Raw genomic sequence first — 21,958 nt, 5'->3', positions numbered from 1 at the left:
ACACCATCTGTCAGGTTCCAAATGTGTTCGTATGAATTTATCAATAAGTGGATATTATTTAACATTCAACATTTTACATTTATTTTTTTGCCTCTTTTAACAATATAGTTAGTTACAGTATTGTTTTCATTATAATCATTTTCTTTTTAAGCATTTACACATTACCATTTGCTTGCTAACTACTTTTCGTGCACTCTCTTGTGCAACACATTTTGTTCCAGCTACCGATGACATATTTTAAAATGGTTTTAAGTTCAAATCAGGTGATATACAGTACATGACTATATTTTTCATGTACCCCAATGCAGAAGTACCCCCTAGAGTACAAAGTATGACTAAGGTTTGTGACAGCTAGAATATATGGCCTCGACCACGGTTCTGAAATATCAGAGCTCTGTATCGTTAAAACCATGGCGCTTCCCGATACAATCAAAGGTGACACTGACATTAGACGTTTACTGGATGCACAGTACACTACAACAACTATTTTGGTGTGCGGACTCAAATAGGACAGGAATGGTATTCTCTTTTACTTTTCTGCATGTTCTCTGTAGAAAAAAGAAGACTGTGCATGGTTCAAATCTAGATTCTTTCTTTTCTGTAAGGAGTTTGCCCTTTTCCTGTTAAAAAGTTGTGCACTGTATGCACAAAGAAGACTCATCTCTAGGATGGATAAACCCTTCACCACAAATATTTTATCAACAAACCAAGGTATGACATTAACAACCAAAATTCAAAAATAGCACTAAACATTAAATATTGGAGTCACTTGCATGAGTTACCTGGAACTAGCGTGTTCTGCTACATTATTTTACATGAAAACATTGTGTTCTATAATAGCTATAATAACGGACAACTCCCAATGCACACACACACACACACACACACACACACACACACACAAAAATGCCTTGGTTTGTTGGGTCAAGGCTCAGCTGTTGTTGCTGCGTGTTTCACTACTCATCGTAACTGCATTTCCAGTCTTTCTCAAAGACATCACAAACCACAGGAAGATGAAGAATCCTAAGTCAAAGGGGTGACAGGGAAAATGTAAGAGTACAGGAGAGGATCATCATGCAAATCATGCAAATACCACTGATAAACTATCTAACTGTGTCATGTCACTGTTTGTCAATATACAAATACTCAGGCCAATATCCACTGCACATAAAATATTATCATATATTATGCATCATTTATGCTTGACAATGTTCCTGACAATTGAGTAATATTGTCAGTTCGCAATAGGAATTAAAAAATCATCAACCTGTGTGTCATATTTGAAAAGAGAGACTTTGACCATTTATTGTGAAGCTATCGATGCGGCTGTACAAATTTATGTACATGTTGACAGTGGGAGACTTCCGAGTTGCCCTGTATGGTCTGGCATGGAAAAACATTACAGTTCATGCTCTTAAAGGAAAACTTCACCCACAAAATGACCATTTGTCATCAGACACTCATTGAGCCCCACCCCTATCTTGGAATAAACTACAGGATCATTTCAAACTGGAATCCCTGATCAGCATGGACCATTTCAAAATCAGGATTAAGGACTTACAATTTGCACTGTCTCTGAGCACTGATCTGCTTTTTTATTTCTAATGCTGTTTTATTTTGTTGATTTATCATGTTTAGTTGTGTGTCATGTTTAGTTGTGTGTTGTTTTGGTTTTAAATGTGAAACTTGTGTGTTTATGCTGCTGTCTTGACCAGGACTCCCTTGGAAAAGAGATTTTAAATCTCAATGTGAATATTCCTGGTTAAATAAAGGGTAATGAAAGAAATGAAAAATTGAGTGTTGCCTTGAATTCAAGGGGAAAAAACACAGTTAATGGAGAATCCAAAAAACAAAGTCTTGATGCATTGAAGTAATCTGGATGTGAAAATGCACGTGTTTGGGAAGTGCTGAGCATATGTTTTACTGTTGCTGAACGCGATCCAGTCTTCAATGCATTAAGACTTTTCTTCAACGCTCAGTAAATAATTGATACACAAATAGTTCATTAGAAGGTGAAGTATTCCTTTGACCAACTTAGATTGGGCATAAACATGCATCAGTGTAAGGCCTTGCTATGTTCAGCCTACTGTAGTGGTGTCAAACCAAGAGGACCACTTTCTGTCATATTTACAGTAACATCACCACAGGACAGAGCTAACAATTTATTAGGTTGTGCCGACCTTGCAGTGGGTTCAGTATGCAGAAGAGGTAGAGGCCAGGAGTGGTTAGATAGCCAAATGAGAAGAAGACCAGGCCCCAGGTAATGCCAAGCAGAGTGGTGACTCCCAGCAGGGTACAGATGTCTCGCTTGGCTCTGTCACGGTCACCTTGTCCAAACTGACTTGCAAAATACAGTTACAAATACAAATAGTGTGAAATGAAACATTAGCAGGTCATTGGCAATCAGAAACTACAAGTTAGAGACCATGACATGTATGTCGTCCGATAGAGTGAACATCAAAACAGCTTTGAGGAAAATACACAATTCTAGAAAATACTATCATCGTCCATTTGATTAAAACTTCTGAGTAGTCAGTTTGTATCAAACAAAGGAGGTTAAAGGTTATGATTAATTAGGGGCGGGGCAACCATTTCACATGTACAGACTTGTGTGATGAGCTATTGCCTTAATGCTGTGTGGGGTAAGACTATTCAACAGAGACCCATTATAACACATTTTGATCAACATGACATAAGCAATTGATAATGTAGGAAATAGCAGAGGATTGTACAGAATCATTTGCATGGATGTACCTAAGCATTTGCAACTAGTTCAAAGAAATGAGAAACTGCTTTTTATTTTATGTACACAAGTGACACAGTGATGTGAAGATTAGTTTTGAGAATTTCAATTCTGATCTGAGAAATGTATCAAAGTGACTGAGAAAAACTGTAAATAAAATTGAATTGAATTTAACTGAAAATTTTAATATGTAGTTTCATTTTAAATTAAGACTCCAGGTCAATATTTACAACAATTGTGTCGGTGTGTATTGATGGAATTTGTCTCCCAGTGCAACAGTGTGCCTCAGTGATTTGTTTTTAATAGTTTTCGGACAACAATGAAGCATTTATGCCGCATTGATTGGGCTTTGAATACACAGACAATACTTGTTAGAAGGATCAACGTGTTGTTGTTTTTTGGTGTCACTGGATATGTTGACAGCAAGAAACACAAAGAAATGAGCAGACCAATCTGATAAAGACCAGTTGCAGTTTTAAGGACTTAAGAAGATCAGAATGCAAAGAGTGTAGATTGACTCGAACCTCTTTGCTCTTGCGGAGACTCACAACGCGCCTGACTGTCACCCCTAACATGGTCATGTTAAAGAAGAAGACCAAGCAAAACACGCCCACTGTAGTCACCATCTTCACTGTGATATTGCTTATATAGCATCTACACAAAAAAAAGAGAGAGAGAGAGAGAGAGAGAGAGAGAGAGAGAGAGAGAGAGAGAGAGAGAGAGAGAGAGAGAGAGAGAGAGAGAGAGAGAGAGAGAGATTTTTGAGATTTTAAGATTCTTTATTGCTCTACCAAATAGCAAACAAACAAACAGGCAATTCAAAACAAGTTAGCATTTTGTACAGAAATCTCTAAATGAAGAAAGGATCAGGGGAAGAAAAAAGAATTACAGGAGAAGACTGAAATGCAAATTGCCTTCAGTAACAGTACAAAGTGCCTGTTTGCAGCACCACACAGCTTCAAAAGCCTCTAGATCTTGCATTAGTTTATAAAACTGGAAATCAACCAATATTCTTGCTTTAACAAGGGCAGGAAACAGAACTGATGCATCGTCTCCAGGTTGACTCTCATTTTTGTTCTTTCTGCTGACATAAATGGACAGTTTTGCTTCACCCAGAATAAAATTCAACAGTTTGCACACATTCTGTCTCCTTCTCTGATACCTAAAACCAAGAATAAAAGTCTCTGAGGAAAACTCTTCATTAAAACAATCAAACAAACGACCCAATGTTGTGAACAAAGGCAAAAGCCTTGCACAGTGCAAAAAGGCATGAAACACCGTTTCCCTCTGGAAACAGAAGGGACAATCCTGACAAACAGCTGGATTTAAAATAGAAACGAAAGCATTGACAGCTAGCGCCCCATGAAGGAGCCTCCACTGCAGATCCCCCACCCTCTTAGGCAATGGTGGTTTATAAAGTGCTCTCCACTCTGGTCTTACATTTACACTCAGTTTTAAAACAGTGCGCCAGGGCGTGTCTGCCCTGCTTCCTAAACACTTTTTGTTAAAAACCTTCACACATGCATGGTAAAACTGTTTTCCAGTTGCAATGCTCAGTCCAACTGTGGCAGCCTTTGATAAGAGCGGGCTAGCGACCCCATTCAAAATTGGTGAGAGCTCCAACCCAGGGAAGTCAGCAAATATGTCCGGTTGCACTGCTCCAGCGCAATAGATCCCAAGCAGTGCGGACTCATCCGCAGTGCAGGTTGTGCGCCACTTGTCCAGGAGCTGTGTGGCCACACGAAGGGACCTGAGCCCCATTGAGGCAGCAAAGCGCCTTGCATCCTGGAAATCAGGACCTGCCAGGTCTACTACATCCTTCAGTGTCACAATCCTTGAATCAAGAAAACTCCTCTGGAGCGAGGGGAAACTGAAAGAGGAAATGTCCATTCTCGCTCCACCGACCACAGGTTCTTGCAGGAGCCAGTGTAAGGAGGTCTGTTCCCCCTGCCTTTGTACATTGAACGTGCTCCAAACTTTAAAGAGAGAACGGTAGAACGGAGGTAGCCTCGCGCCATCGATCCCACCCGGTGCTGTCAAGAAAAGTGATTTATCAAGCCCCAGCCCCCCACAAGTTTTTAAAATTGTGCAGCTTAGAAGCTTCCAGGCCACAACTGTGGGCCCAGTAAGAAGTCTTTTCACAAATTGCAACCTAAAAGCAGCAATTCTGCTATGGAAGTGTATGAGACCCTGCCCCCCCTCATCTTTAGGCAAGAACAGCACAGATTTTGGTACCCAGTGTAACTTGTCCCAGAAAAAGTTTCCAACAATGGATTGTAGTTTAGTTAAAAACTCAGGTGGGGGATCCAAACAGGCCAGGCGATGCCAAAAGGATGATGCCACTAGATTATTTATAATGAGCACCCGTCCCCTGTACGACATTTTTGGCAGCAACCACCTCCAGCTTTCAAGCCGCCCAGTGACACTCTCCACTGTACCTTCCCAGTTTTTCTGGAGGAATGGGTCATCCCCCAGGTAAACACCCAAATACTTGAACCCATCTTTTTTCCACCCTAGACCATCAGGGAGCCTTGGCTCCCCTTCCTCCCACTTGCCAAGCAATAGAGCCTCACTTTTAGGCCAGTTAACTCTGGCTGATGAAATTAACCCATAAGCAGTAAGTATATTTACAATTACCTCTATGTCCCCACCCCCAGTAACCATCAGGACTATGTCATCCGCATAAGCTGATTAACAAGCCGGAAAATTAAAACCAGGTATAGATAAACCGCTTAAGGCCCCTCTTAACCTATGTAAAAGAGGTTCTATTGCTACAGAGTACAACATACCAGACAGAGGACAGCCCTGTCTTACACCTCTACCGACTTTAAAAGGAGCACTTAAACCACCATTGACTTTGAGTATGCTCTCCACATCACTGTACAGGACCCTGATCTTTTTTACAAAGCCTTCACTGAAACCAAAGGCAAGCAGAACTTCCCATAAATAACTGTGTTCCACCCTGTCAAAGGCTTTTTCCTGATCTAGTGAAACCAGTCCCACATCAATACCAAGAAGCTTGGAAACATGAATAACATCACGAACCAGAGACACATTATCAAAAATAGATCTACTGGGAACACAATATGTTTGGTCCGGATGAATGACCTGGTCCATTACCTTGGATAGTCTATTGGCCAAGACTTTAGACAAAATCTTATAGTCACTACACAAGAGCGACACAGGTCTCCAGTGCCTGATATCAGTAAGATCGCCTTTTTTAGGAAGAAGGGTGAGGACCGCCCTACGACAGCTCACCGGCAGGTGCCCCCCAGCAAGACTATCGTTGAGCACGGCAAGCAAGTCATCACCTATCTCTGACCAAAAAGATTTATAAAAATCCATAGGGATGCCATCTAGGCCCGGGGCTTTACCACTTTCCATACCCTGAAGGGCCCTCTCCAGTTCATCCAGTGTTAAGACAGCGTCAAGCTCAGCATAGGACTCAACAGGAATTTGTGGCAGATCATTCAGAAAGGAACTGTCAGACCCTCCCACCCCAAGTTCGCTCCTGTATAGATCCTGATAAAATTGAGTGGCTCTGTTTCGAATCTCCCGATCATCAGTCAATAAAAAACCAGACTCAGATTTCAAAGAATGAATAAATCTTTTCTGGCCATTTTTCTTCTCCAGGTTAAAAAAGAACTTTGAAGGAACATCCATCTGCTCCACACATCGGAACCGCGAGCGTACCAAAGCACCCTTAGCATTTATCCCTAACAGCTCAGCTAATGCATTCCTTTTTTCTGCCAGATTTTCAATGTCAAAATGATTCCCAGTAGAGTAGGCCAAATTTTGAATTTCCTTTAACTCCTCTTCCAAAATCTCAATAGACCGGGTTCTGTCGCTTGTGATGTTTTGAGAATACTGTCTGCATAACTGTTGGATTTGTACTTTTCCAAAATCCCACCATTGTTGCAACGAAGCAAAAGACGCCTTGCTCCCCCTGAAACCAGCCCAGAAAATCTTAAAGACATCTTTAAAATATTTGTCATGAGTGAGGGATGTATTAAAGTGCCAGTAAGCACTTTTTGGTTTCACAGACTTCAAAATGACCCCACACAGGACCAGCCCATGATCAGAGAACGCCACAGGGGAAAACTCACAATTCTTAAAAATGTTTACATGATGTTTAAAAGTATAAAATCTATCAAGCCTGGCCATGGAAATCCTGCCATCATGAGCGTGAGTCCAAGTATACTGCCTGTGCTCTTTATGAAAAGTTCTCCACACATCACTCAGATCATGCATGTGTATACACTGACTAAGTTTTCTACGTGAGAGCATGTGTGGCTCCATGTGGTTCCTATCTAGGTCAAGTTCTGTGCAATTAAAATCACCACCCACAAACAGATAATCATCACTGTTACACCCAGCTATAGTAGTGGATAACTTGTCCAGAAAAGACACTCTATCCGCTGCCTTGGTGGGAGCATAAATGCAAATGAAAATGAACACATTGTTTTCAAACTGTGCCCTGACTTTAAACAGCCTGCCTTGTATAACCTCCACAACCTCATGGGAAACTGGAGTGAAATTCTTTGCAAATAAAATGGCAACACCACCACTAACAGAAGTGTTGTGACTCAAAAGAGAGAGCCCATCCCACTCTAAAGCCCAGTCGACTTCATTTGCAGTATCGCTATGCGTCTCCTGCAGGAGGACCACATCTAAGCGCTTTACACTGAACAGTTCGTAAAGCTGGGCCCTCTTCAAGGGGTCTCTTGCCCCATTAATGTTCAGGGAAGCTATGCGAACCACACTCATAAGAAAAAGACAAAAGGAAAAAGTAACGTTAGACATGAAAAAACTAAATAAAGAAAACTTATTTCATATCAGTGTCATTCAACAGAGCGTTTAAGTTCGTTAAAAACTTTTTTAGACGGTAACCCTCTTGCCTTGTGACAAGACCTTCAGCCATGAAAAGTTTTGCTTTAGATATAAATTGCTCCACATCAGGAAAATAATTGTCAATTTGAACTTTCTTAGCATTCTTCGTCTGTTTCAGAAAATGTTTAATGTCATCTACGGAGTATGACTGAGCGGTGACGCCACTCAACCGCATACTGCAGCCGACGCTGCAGTCAGAGTCAAACTCGCCTTCCGATTCATTCGTTTTCCTTTGAACGCTATGAACCTTCGCAGTTTTAGCTTTATCAGAATCACTAGGCTGACTCCGTCTCCTCTTTTGTCTAGCCCGAGGGACTTTAAAAGCTGAGTCGCCTTCATCTGCCTCCATTTGGGAGCTTTCGTCTTCTGCATCATCATCAGTCTGATCTGTGTCTACAACACTGTTGTGGGAGACATCAGCGCCAAGTGTAAGAATGGATTCACTTACCGGGGTTACAGGGCTAACGTCGGGCGAGTTGGACTCTGACTGAGTCACCGTTCCCTCTCCCTCTGCATGGCCCCCTTCAACAGTGGAAACATTACGGAGAGTGGATTGTCCCTCCTCACTCTTCTCCCCGTTAACGTTAGTCACCACCGTAAGTCCATCGGTAGCCGGCTCAGCCATTTTATCAGGACAGGCCCGCGCCAGATGTCCGGTTTGCCCACAAGTAAAACATTTCATCAAACAAGAGGAAACGTAGATAGGATAGCTAAACCCTTCTACCGTCACATTCATAGTCAAATCTAAATCACTGTTGTTGTCCACAATCATGTAAACAAATCGTCTAAATGAAACAACGTGTCTGAGCAGTGAAGAATTAGTAGAAATAGCGATTTTCCTAATGGGGGACACCAGCTTGCCATAGCGGGAGAGAGTTTCTTTGATTATCTCATCCTTAATGAACGGGGGAATATTAGAAAGGATCACTTTCTTGGAGGGGGATGATAAAGGGAAAACTGTAGTGAATGTCCCACCAACTACAACCCCACTCTCAACAATGGCGTTTACCAGGTCTATTGAGGCCAAAAATAAAACAACCGCGCTGTTCATTCGAGCAGCAGAAACAATCTTATCATGACCAATCACTTCACCTACAGCTAAGCTGCAAGCCTCGACACTGGCACTAGATGTTATTTTAATGCCATGTCGCCGCGTTAAAGATTCAAATTTCTCTGTGCCTGAGGCTGCCATACTTCCAGCACGGCAAAGCCTCGGCAAGAGGAAACTAAACAACTAAATTATACTAAACAAACAATAAACCAACAAACCGAAAGAATAAAAGAAAAGGATAAAGAAGGAGAGAAATAAAGATAGAAAGAAAGAGTAAAGGTTCAGAGACGCTGGCACAGCGGCCGCACTCAGCCACGCCCACTCCCTCGCATGCGCACAGAGAGAGAGAGAGAGAGAGAGAGAGAGAGAGAGAGAGAGAGAGAGAGAGAGAGAGAGAGTATAGGTAAGGGTTTAATCTCATTCACATTTTTAAATTTGTAATATAAAATAAAATGTCAGTTCAGGTGACTAAATATGCAGCTGTACGCAGTTAAAGTATCCCTGGAGCTATTATCTATACTGCAGTTACTGGGTTTTGTGCACCATTTCCAAACACATTCAAATACACAGAAACTCTGCTGCACATGCAAAACACTTAATAAACATTAGTTCACTATTAATCTGGATTGTACATGCTTGCAAATGATTTCCTGCTTTGTCCTTACATTTCGGTGCTGTTGGGGTTTGATGAGTCCAGAGGAAAACGTCCATACCAACTGCTGTCAATGATGGCCACCAGGAATACAATGACTGCAGGGATACCTGGAACACGAGGATTAAGTAAGGGATGAACCTTTCTACCAGAAGTACTAATTAATTAGTTATTTATATCAATTAATACTAATAGTGTAAAAAAACTGTTACATGTTGATAATGTTAAAAGAACAAAAGTATTAGCATCAAAATATACTTAAAGTACAAGGTATAAATATATATATATATATATATATATATATATATTATTGGATTATATTGTTAATGCATTAATGTGTTATTTATAGCTTTATAGCTATACAGTATTTCTGGTATAGCTCAATCTATAATAATGCATCATTCATCAGTTGATTTATATTAGGTTAAGGTTTTAGGTTTTTATTTCAAACATGTGAGAAAAGAAAAGAAATAAAAGAGAATAGAGAGAAAATGTTGCTTTTTGTGAATAAATAAACAGAAAGTAAATGAACCAACAAAATAGATAAATAAACCAACAAATTATTTGACCAATTCTCCATATTTATATTATGAATCTGAATGTGCAGCATAACTACAGTTACTAAATAAACTTAGCGGAGTAAGAAATATAGAAACTTGAAATGTAGAGGGGTAGAAGTATAAAATAGGATACAATGTAAATATTCAAGTAAAGAACAAGTACCTGAAGATTGTAATTAAGTGTAGTACCTGAGTAAACATATCTAGTTACTTTTCACCACTGCCTTAAGTAAAAGATCTGAGTATTTCTCCCACCACTGCTTTAGAGTTCAGTCAATCAAGATTTTGTTGACTGATACTGGACACTTGTAGGTTCCTTGCTTTGGCGACTCCACTCACCCCATCCCACCACACTGAGTTTGAGCAAGTATCTCCTGATATAGATGTTGAAGACTTTGACCAAGAGCAGGTAGAGGTGGAACCCCTCCAGGGCCATCCAGCTGAAAGTGGCCAGCAGGGAGTAGTGAAGAGCAAGGGCCATGTAAAGACAAAGCCCAGTGGATGACAGTGCTGCCACCGTCTGGCTTGGGAGGAAGTGCACGTTGAGGAGGATCAGGGCAATGGCGAGGTTGATGTGGACCTTCATAGAGATGTCCGCTCTGACTTTTCTGTGAGAAAGAAAATAATTGATATGTAGTATATGTGTGTGCATATCGTGATGACACTGAAATTGGGTCATGTAAAGAGGTGGAAAAAAATACAAAAGCCCGAGAGGCAGCCATTTTCTGAGTCTAATCTAAATTATTTTTCCTTCTTTGTTTGTAACTTAAGAACACGTGGGAAAAAAATGCTTGCCAGGATCATTTTTCTATGTTACTTCCATTTTTATTTCTTTATCTGTGAAAAAGAAGTTGCCAAGGAGAAGCAAAACCTTTATTTATTTTTTTCACTTGTCCTTAAGTCATAAATAGTTGTGATAACAATTTCACACTGTTTATTTTTATCTCACTTGCCTGGGAAAGGAATGGTGGATGGGAGAAATAAAATAAAGAAGGAAGGATGGCATAAGAGAAAGAGACAAAATGTGCATTTTACAGTGATGGAAAGAAGTAAAGTAACAAATCATGCAAGAAATGCAGACGTTAAGAAAGTACAGCAAGAAAAGAATCAGCAGCTGCTCCTGAAAATATGTGAGAGGATGGAGCGAAGGTATAAGGAGGGATGAAGGACAGGAGACAGAAGAATAAATGACCTGATTGTGATGAAGAGCAGAACCGTGATAACCAGGGCAAAAAGAGAAAGACCACAGCCAATCAGAGTGATGTATGACAAAATCTCTTGGTCTTTAGATGAAAGGGAGGGAGACGACACCTGAGGAAAAGTACAAAATTACATTTTAAAGGGTAATTTTATCTTTTTACTTCATTACATTTAAGTGCTTATTAATGATTTACATGTAAGTGATAAGCTTATAAATCATGATGCATGGATCCACTAAGTCAGACTACATGCATATAATTAAGATTCACTCCATTCTCACTGGGTTTAGTATGAAATACCTTTTGTTAATTTATTAGTATGTTCATTATAAAACACCCTGGTGCACAGTGACTACTTTCACTTTTGCTACTTCAATATACCAGGATATTTCCCTGATCATTTTGATTTGTGTCTTTCATCATGATATTGCCACTTTTTACTTCATGACCATGTACAATGTACCTTTGAGGGAAATGTCTGGTAAAGTCATGGCAATTATAGGAAACATACTGTAGTTATTTATGATATGTTTTAGTGAAAGGTCTAATGGTTGGGAGGTCATGCTAACAGGTTATCTGCTATATACTGTAGGTATATTGTTCATTGTATTTACACCTATTTTTGTTAAAGAGTTCTCTTTGGCACGGCCCAGATATCACTGATGTGCTGAATGTATTTTCTGGGTATGAAGTAAATTCATCTACTCACAATAGTAGCTTGCAGCAATTGAATAGGAATTTCTATGGAGGGTGTTTTTTTACGTCACAGTAAGAAAAGCAAAGGTGTAAATACTAAAACAAATTATGACTGAATTCTACTTGGCTGCTGGTACTGGTTCATTATCAAAGTCATGACTTACTATGCTACTTGAATAGATTGAAGCCATTGTTAATGATATAAGTAACACCTGTACTTCTTCTACTGTGAAAAGTCTAAAAGTCTGCTGTGAAAATGACCTTTTGTAGAATATCTGTATTCAAATATCATACTTTATTTTTAAGAATTGTTCAATCGATCACTACCATAAACAAAGCATCACACACACATATGAAAGCCGTTTCAGATGCTCACCTGCTGAATATTTTGTTTCAGTAAACGTCTGTTCCAATTTGTTATGATTGTCTCTCTACAATTCTACTTTGTATGACAAAAAAGGTCCAGCCTACCATGAGCACGCCAAAGTATGTGAGGTGGTCACAGGAGCAGGTGATGTGACTCTGACCACGCTTCCAGAGGGTTAGGCAGCCATCCTCACTATATGCTGGTAAGTCGAACAAACAGAAAGACTTATCCATGATCTGGACACATTTGAATTACATTGACTCACTTTGCTGGTCGTGCATGAAGGCGCATTAAAAGCAGACTTGTCTACATTACAAAAACAAATTGTCTTCCTGACAGATGTGAATAGTTACTCACCCTTTGTTGAAAAGTTAAAGAACATACACTTGGGTTCTTGGGTTTCCTGTGACACAACAATATGCTAGGTTTACATTTTTATTTTATATTATATAGGATATATATATATGATTTAAAATGATTTTTGATGGGCAAAAGATACAGAAGTTAAGGTTACATTAAATGATTTGGAGAATGAAGTCAGAGTTCCATTTCTAGTAAGATTCACTGTGATGTTGATGCGCTCCTGTAGTCCTGAAATATTCTTGCCCCGCACACTCACGCCGATCAGTCTGTTCTCATATACTGTTTTTCCCCATAGTGTCTACAGGAAAAAATACAGTCAATCAGTTGCTCTCACAGTTTATGCAAGATCATTCTTAAATGTGAACACTTTTGTGAAGAACCTTTACTGTGTTTAAAGGAAAAATCCACCCTGTCATCCTCTGACACAGTTTGATATTATCAGTCTATTATTGCCCACTTTCCTTAAAAAGAGCAAAAATAGCAAAGAAAGAAAAAAGTGACAGTTGTTTGTTGCCTGCGGATGCTGCACCAATGGAGGATATGATATTTTGTCAGGAATTTACATCGCTTCCTCTTTTGTGAAGGATTTCTGCCAGTGTGATTGTTGAACATTTGAACAAAACATTGACCCTAAGAGACCTTTACTTTTTAATAGTAAAGCAGTAAAAAAACACATCAACAGTTACAAGCGTGTTCCTATTACAATGAACTGCAGCTCTTTATATGTGCCACATTATCTACAGTAAATGTGACCATGCAGATAACCAGAGATTAAAAATACAAGTTTAACATCAAAGACTGAAATGCACATGCATGTAAATGCAATGTATTTGTACTGTAGTAGCTCTACCTACTACTGTGACTTATTCCTATTTCATCAAATCATATTAATGAAATACAACAATGCTGTTCATAACCCATTTCAAATGAATGAACCTGTGCCCTGTTCATCTCACTTGCTTTTGTCCTCCATGTGTTAATTCCAATTTACAAGCTTGAACCTATTGAGTCAATTAGTAAGAAAAATGATCACATGCCAGCCACAAAGGCAGATTTGCAACATTCCTCTTAGTGTTCCTCTTTTCATAAACTTGGCCCAAATCTTGTTTTCTCTTTAAATGAAGCAGACCAATCCCACTTTCTAACTCATGCAGCCAGTAGAGAATAACCAATACTAGTAATACAAATAATCCTGAGGGTGCTACAGGGTGGATTTTTTTCATAACCACAGAAAAGCAATGCATTACAACTATTTGGGTTATTTACAAAAAGGTTTTTTAACACAATACCACAGTAAAGGACCACTCTGGTTTTAAAACTGTCCTTGCTTGCAACTTACATAACATGACACCACTAATATGCTACTGATAAATTAAGACAAGGGCATGTTCAACTGCAGTGTCTGTACATTCATATTAATGGATATTGCCCAGATTGATAATAAATCCAAAAACAAACCACTTTTCTACAACTTTCTACTACTTAAATTACAGAAATATAAGCACGAAAACAACAGTAAACACACCTCGCCATCGTAAGTTCTACTGCAAAACTGCAGGCAACCACAAAAACGGCACAAACTGCAGGTCAACGTTAAACCAGGACATATGGACATATGGACAATTTAGGTCCCTTGGTTTTCACTTAAACATACAGTATATGGTTTAGGTAAATGGATTAAGCTGGATTGCTTGAATTGTGTTGCCCTGTGTACTAAGCTGTTTTCTAAAAAAACGATGGCATTTTTAAAAAATGGGATAAAACATGCAAAACCAAGAGAGGTTCTTTAATTTAGGTTGACAGTGTAATTACAATGCAAAAATATGTATTATCTTTTGGACAATAGCTCTGCAGATTGTCTTCTACGTTATGTTACATAAAAAGTGTAGTCTCTGACCCCATTTGTTTCAGGCAAGGTAAGCATGCAGAACACAATCGTGTTGTCCGATCCAACATCCAACTCTCTCGGCAGTTGAACACTCACTTTGCCGTTGGTGACAGCATTGTTTGACATTGCCTATAGCAGTGGCACACAGACAAAAACATGGAAACATGTAAATACCTGCAATTATCACAGCTGCATTTATATCTTGTCATCAGTAGGGAAATAATTTGAATTTGTAAACAATAGCCTACAGTCTGAACAAAGTTTAAAGCCTGGGGTGAAATCATTAAGCTAGCGTTAACATCTTTGGAAAAAGTCCAATCACTACCAATTTGGAGTAATGTCCCACAGCTGAAACAACCCCCTGACCTTCCTTTGATAAGTCAAAGCAGAAAAGAGCATTTTTTTTTCTTTGATGGATTTTGTAATCTAACTATAAAGCAAGGAATTTCTGGCTATATAGTTAGATTACAAGAACTCTACTCCTCTTACAAATTTGGAGCAGTCCTGTACAGTACATCTCTGGACCAGGCCGGAAAAAAGTTACCTGAGGTCAACCTGATGGTCAAGGGATCAGCAGATTTAGTACAATTCATCATCTGTGAACCATGAATGTCTGTACACAATTTCATGGCGACCCAGCCTGTCAAGTTATTTCAGTTAGGGGTCTTACCTCATTCTCACTGGCATAAATTTTAAGGCCTTTGAAGCGGCCTTTGGGTTTGTGCAGGACGGCCACCAAACGGTCGACAGCAATGGATGTAGTATTAGTCACCTCCGTTTCTTCTAGAATCTGTTCTACGGTCTCCATGGCTCTAGTAGAGAAGGATAAGAAATGATTAACATACATCAGTTTTCCTTAACATAAATTATGGGTCACTGAATGCCTTATCCATAATTCCAATTTCAACCTCAACCCCCACATTCTTAGGTAAGTTGTAAATGTTATTACTCATGAACAAGCACAGATACTCATACCAACATAATAATAACAACAGATATTTATTCATATATTCAGATAAATGTGTTATTTTATATAGAATTAAGATGTTTACTCAATAATGTCCCTGTTGTTTCCATTCTTCAAAATGCTGTTTACATCTTTCATGCAATCCCTGGTGGCCGGAACATCTGTAGAGTAACTTAAATATTAATTGATTTTCAAGATATACGCAAATAATAGTAACAAAAACATAAGGTATATTGTAGCATCTCACCTTTTTTCGTTTTAAAACAATGTTTGCGACCCGAACCTGAATCTTTTTTATCAGGCTTTTTACAGGAAATGTTATGAGAGACCAAAGACAGGACCAGGCAACAGAGGAGCTGCCACTTCCTCCTGTGAAGTGAAGAGGATTCATTTAGAACAAAAACCTGTCTGAGCTCTAACAGACATATGTCACAAATGTATGACAAAGAAATAGACATTAAATCTGACCACTCTGACGTCATGTATTTAAGCCTTACACACAGACACAGGTGGAAGTACAAACACAGTCATTTATTAATCTTAACTGGGACTGTAAACGTACTTGCTGTTGTAGTCCCTGTTAAGATTAATAAATGAATGCATGACGTGAGGAGATTGTGTTTGTACTTCCACCAGTGTCTGCGTGTAAGGCTTACAGTAAATAACATGAAGTATGTTTACAGTCATTTCCCTACATAAAAATCATTGGGTCTAATATCAGCATGAATATTAAATAACTTAAATAGGTGGTTCTGAACTAAAGAGACTCCAAACAAAGCATACCTTTTCATGTTGCTGAGTCCGTGTAGAAATGATCTTGTCTGAAGACAATACAGAGTACAACTGATGTGACAACCAACCAGACAAACCCAAGTGAGGTAACCTGCTGAAATCATAGTGCTTCCTAGGAAGTTGACAAAAAAACAAGCATGTAAATGAGATTTGGAAATAAAGAGGAAGCAGCAACAGACAGAAATCTAAAATATTCTCTTGCCTCTGTCACCATTGACTAACTAAAACAAGATTAAACTCAACGTTGAACACTGTGCATACTTTCCACATGAAGCCAATAACTGATGTTTTGCTTTAGAAGCTTGTTCATCAGCAGCGCATTGGTTAATATACACAGTTCTTGGTTTAGGGCTGCATGTCAGTACTCTTACCAACAGAGGGGAGTATCACATAAAAAAGAAGTGAAACAAGTTTTTGAGAGTTGTATGCATATGTTATATACAGTATGTTGTGATTTTGTCCACTTTTTTGATATCATTCCTCCTCCATCAGTACTGTATAATGGTGAAATTTTGAATTGTGTCTCTCCTGGCTTGATCGGCAAATTGCACTGCAAATAATATCCTGCTGTATAAGTCATGCACTCATACACACTAAAAAAAACCTCCTGACTACACAGTCTATAGCAAGCCCCACATATTCAGTATTCAGAAGACATTATGAAATGTCATTTTTTCAGTGTTTCAATGTTACTGTGTTGACTTACCGTCTGTTAACCATGGGTGTATTAAACAGGTTGGATACGGTGCTGCCTCTCAGTACCCATGCAGCCCAAAAAGCATTTTCCCCATAGGCCATTGTAAAAGAAGAGTCTGTATAACTGTTGACAGGACACTTCAAACTGCAAACAAGGTCTATTATGACTCTTTCTATATTTAATTTTTGATTGAAGTTTCTATATCAATTTATATCAAAATCAAATCAAATTGTTCTCCCTCAATTACAAGTTACAAGTACATTTTACTTACAGTTTTTACAAAAATTGGTTAGGCACATTTCTCTTTATTCAGCATAGCAGCAGTGAATATCACTTCATGAATAGTTTTCTCACTCAAACTCAACCTTTTCAACACAGTGCCAGGTGAAGGAGATGACATAAGGAGGACGTCAGCTGTGATGTGGATGAAAAGTTGTAGCCAAATGCAGAAGACTTGCACAGTTGTATATATCTGTAGCGAGAATACTATGCATTTAAAATGAATATGTTTATTTTGTGTTGCATCACTGAATTACTTTACATAATGAGGAAAATAAAGCCTACTAAAACGTATTGCAGTGTTTCTGATTCTGTAACTTACTGTATACTGTAAGGAAACATAGCCCATGTAATAAAGCGGTGCCATTCTTCTGATTATAATGGAAACATTTTATATGAGGAAAAAAAACGATTGTGATACCAATTGTAATGCTACTGTTGCCGGTGATTTTCTTCAGACCATTGTGTAATGAGTGACAAAGTATATCGGTTGGGAGACAAATGTTAGTGTTTACAAACTAAGGAAAACAATGAAATACAATTTTTAAAAATCTATCAGGATGGCCATCTGTTAGCAAGGGATTTACCCCATGTTTGGTTGGTTGATGCCACAACAGTTGAGATCACTGGTGTGTGGGCAGGGGTTGACTGATGTTGGCCTGTGGGGTTGATACTGCTTGAGACAAATCACAGAGACTGCTCACCTGGATACGAAGAGAAGAGTGAAGCAAAATGAGTCACACTGAGCAGGTGCTGATCCTCATGACTAACTGGAAACCCCTGGGTAATAAAACATGCTCTTTATTTGTAAGTCAATTTAAGCATTTATAATTGTCAGCAAAAGTGGCTAGATGCTATAGTAATGGGGATTTCCAAGGAGTCAAACTCTTACTTGTAATCTTGCTGATCTACTGCTTTTTACTTCCAATCCCAAATTGCTTTGCTTGTTAATTTGATCTTGTTTTCATTTGTACAAACATCTCGAACACTAGCTGAGAAACATTATAATTGAATGCAAGCACCGGGGCTCAAATATTGAGAAGGGCGTTAGGAAGGCTTACCAGTGACCTTTGTGTGTGTTTGATAAACTACAGCACCTCTTTCCCTGTACTGGCCACTGACCACAAAGATCAGAGAATCTTACAAACATACTTCCATGCAATACCAAGCAACAGTAAGTGCATAAACAGTGAACTGCCAAAAACTTCAAATGGTATCTTGGGTTTCAACACCTCTCTCACCCTTCTTGTGACTCCTAAATGAATAAAATTACAGGTGTGGGTGTTGATCATTTAGTGGCTGTTACGGATATGATTTGTGGTTTTATAACCAGTAACCAGTAACATACCTTTTCTGCAAGTAGCTACATCCTTTTGCTTTAGATCGGATGCACTGATAGGGATCTCAAGACGTGTCTCTCCACAGTCACTCAGCCGAGTGAGCAAATAATAGGGACTGCCTGAGGAACTATGATCATTCTCTGCAGTCCTATAAACCCATCTGCAGTGATGACAGGTGCTTCTTCCTCACCCAAATAAGGCTATTTCTAATAAGAATTCCAACGTGACTGATATGCTGTTAATGGTGCAGCTGCTTATTATTGTTTTCAAACATGGCAAAAAAATGGAGCCAACATAAAATAGATGCCACTGCAAACATAAAGTTCAGTTAGTGTGTGTGCTTCTGTGTATTTGTGATGTGTAATAACATGTTCTTTCTGCTTAATGAACAGTGGGTTTGTAATAGGTTTATCACATTTAAGCAAATGGTTGTTCTAAATCTCACATCTTATGAGTAGCCTACGTTCCTTTTATATTCAGATCGTGTGTATTTGCGCGAGTGTTTGTGTGTGTGTGTGTGTGTGTGTCTGTCTGTTATGTGCTATCACGGCCCTGTGGTGAAGCTCTAAAACACATGGGGGAGGGTCATGTTTGCTACTGGCGTCCGCCTCGGGCTGTTTCTCTGCTGCTCCCTCCCCACTTCCATCTCCGTCCGCCCGGTGGATTAGAGTATTGTAGTGGTCAGCTCCGTCAAGTCAGCCACATAAAGACAGGCCATGCCGGAAATGATTTGCCTTCAAAATAAGAGGCAAAGAGTAATCACACCTGAGTGGAAACTTTTTTTCTTTTAACTTTACATTAAAAATCAAAGACGCAGTTTGAAGTTAGGCTATCCCTGTTTCCTTATGTCAAATGTTATAGTAGGAAGCCTATTATATCCCTCAAAAATGTCAAAGTTATTAACTACTAATAGGCTGTGTGTTGTTAACGAGACAACATTTTAGAAGAAAATGTCTATTTTTGTAGGGGCAAAATAATAGTCTTTGTTTTCACTAAAATCCGAGCCGTCAGAACGAATCTGACGACTTAGCTTTTATTTTGAAAGTCCCAACAGGGACCCCTCGTGCCCGTGCTGTCACGCTTGACGCTGCCGTCTCCACGTTAGGTGGGCTACCGAAACACCGAGACCAGCGGACCACAGTGTCCGTCCTGCTCCAGTAGGGAGACAACACAAACAGAGGCACTGACTCGGGACGTGACTGGCAGCAACTAGCTAAGTATCGGCTTCGCAGAATATTTCCTCTGGGGAAAGGGACAATTGGATGCAGAGGGCAAAGAAACCGTCACATATATATATTTTTGTTACAAGAGAGGTCGCGAGCTCAAAGTGCCCGTGTTCGCTACTGCTGAAGAAGTCGGTCAAGTGCGGTGAACTCTGCAACTTTCTCAGGGTAGATTTAACGGCTCTCCAACGGGCATTATCGCGTCAGGAGGTTATTAACCTACCGGGTTTAAATATGTTAGCGGTAAATGATTTACTAAAAAGCATTTCTGGGGTGAACCCACTTTGCTGATAGTGGGCAATGCGGCTTTTGTGTAAAGTGCACTTTCAAGGTTACTTATATTAAGGCGACGACTTTGATGTTGATATGAGACGGGCGCTCTGGTGGGTAACACCCGCTAGAGATAACTGAGCACAGTTCATACAGAAAGAAAGGCGAGCCGGTCTGTCAACGCCGTAAAAAGCCGTAGGGGCTAATAGACCCACTCACGGACATTTATGGAGGGTCGGTTTGAAGTGCTGTAAAACTGGAATGCACTTCTCCAGGGTACAGGTGGACTGTCGGAGACTGTCGTAGCATTCTTGCTAGGGAATAGTTTACAACACGTATTTTATTCCGGCTTTTGCCGCTTAAACTAACAACACTGCGTGTAAAAACTCGTCAACGACACCGCATTACACCGTCGTTAGTCAAACACGACGAACGGCGACAGGTTTCCCGTGTGTCCGGACCATGGCCTCCTCCTCGCGGAACAGTTGCTTCCCGTTGCTCTGGAGACGGACCTTCCTCGCGCTGTGGCTGTGTGCGCTCGTGGCGCATGGAGCGGAGGATGACAGCACCTTCAACTCAGAGGTAAAAACACAGAATATGACTAAAACTGGCTATATAACGCTCGTTGTTAACTTTTTGCGATGAAACCAGAAGCAGCAGATGTTTGAGACAACTTTATAATATCAACATAAACAATTTGAACACCGCACCCTTCGGAAATGTCCAAAAGACAATGGTGTGAAGCAGTGCTTTGCTCACACAAAAAGCAGGGCTCCATTGTCGGAGGGTAACAGTTAGGAAACAATGTTCTTTGGTGAAGTCAGATACATTACAAATAACTACGTAGGATAAGCAACATACTGTAACAATTATAAATCATATTATTAGGCTCCTACTATATATTTTTCTTATAATGGGATATAAAGGTATCCCTATTTACATGTGTCATCACCTCCTATCCACTCAGAATTGATGCAGGAATCCATGAGCTTCTAGTGCACAATACCTTGCATATAATATTGATTGTATTATTATTATGATAGTGGTTCGCTTAATTTGCTTAAAGTATATTGAGTGGCATTTGTAGGCTACAAAATAATGACTTTATCCTCAGCAGTCCTCAACAATGTAGCAGACATAACAGACATTAGTGTGACCTTAAGCTCATCTCCCCCCAGTAATCAATGAAGTCTTTCTGATTCTGATTACAGCTGTTTACTTTACAAGATTTCCAAAAATCCTGTCAGTGACCTACTCTTTTGACCTTTTGACACATCTACAGGAAACATATTTTACTTCTCTATGACCTGAGATGCTTTATTTCTCCCCTGATCACTCCCATCACTCAATTGGTAAAAATACTCGGTGGTCTCCGGACCCTAATTTGATACAACTGAAGAATCCTGTCTTTAAAATGTCAGTGAAGGGGAAAACATACACTAAAGCAAAGCGTTATACTCATGCTCATGACACATGTACTGATCATCACTTAAGGGGAGCCATTGTGTATTGTGAACGGAATCAGATTAGTTTATTACAGTAGTCACTACAGTAAAGAGCAGAACCAACAAGACCCAGCTCTATCCTCCAACAAGATATCCAGTGGGGTCTTTCCACTTGGCTTGTTTTTTTTGGTAATATTTATCTTTTTCTCTGTCCTCTAAACCATTAGGTACACCAGTACATATTGTTTACCATTATTTAGGCGTATCATTAGACGCCATAGTGTGCCAACTTGAACAGCATTTCTTGCATTTTTGTTTCGCCAGTCCAGTGGTTATCCTGGTGAGAAACAATTCAAGAGATAAGAGCTGACTTGTACAAGAAGGTGATTAGTGGTTGAGCTCTAATTTGTTGTGAGAGAGAGAGAGAGAGAGAGAGAGAGAGAGAGAGAGAGAGAGAGTGAGAGAGAGGGAGATAGAGAGAGAGAGAGAGAGAGAGAGAGACCGCCCTGTGTGTCATTAGAGGTGAGCTTCCAAAC

General features: G+C 39.6%; 2 protein-coding genes across 2 annotated transcripts in view; one reads left to right on the top strand and one right to left on the bottom strand.

Annotated features, from left to right (window-relative positions):
* Positions 1-931: 931 nt before the first annotated feature.
* Positions 932-16,888, bottom strand: LOC310948210 (adhesion G-protein coupled receptor G2; the record flags this gene model as incomplete). The annotated part of the gene is made up of 12 exons (XM_083915256.1): positions 932-1,023; positions 2,181-2,337; positions 3,268-3,397; positions 9,350-9,446; positions 10,236-10,504; positions 11,089-11,207; positions 12,263-12,357; positions 12,516-12,561; positions 12,673-12,819; positions 14,419-14,538; positions 15,080-15,221; positions 16,875-16,888. The coding sequence occupies 12 exons, from the start codon at positions 16,886-16,888 to the stop codon at positions 932-934; spliced, it is 1,428 nt and encodes a 475-aa protein (XP_083771382.1).
* A 2,861-nt stretch (positions 16,889-19,749) lies between these two features.
* The window catches only part of mmp15b (matrix metallopeptidase 15b), a 31,448-nt gene continuing 29,239 nt past the window's right edge, over positions 19,750-21,958 (top strand). Inside the window, exon 1 of the mRNA XM_083913430.1 lies at positions 19,750-20,559. Coding sequence (XP_083769556.1) covers positions 20,440-20,559 — 120 coding nt within the window. The 5' untranslated portion in view covers positions 19,750-20,439. The remainder of the gene's footprint in view (positions 20,560-21,958) is intronic.

Source organism: Echiichthys vipera (assembly GCF_963691815.1).
Source record: "Echiichthys vipera genome assembly, chromosome: 1".
NCBI classification, from domain to species: Eukaryota; Metazoa; Chordata; class Actinopteri; order Perciformes; family Trachinidae; genus Echiichthys; species Echiichthys vipera.
The sequence above is the reverse complement of the archived record's forward strand: the minus strand, read 5'-3'. Positions and strand labels throughout refer to the sequence as shown.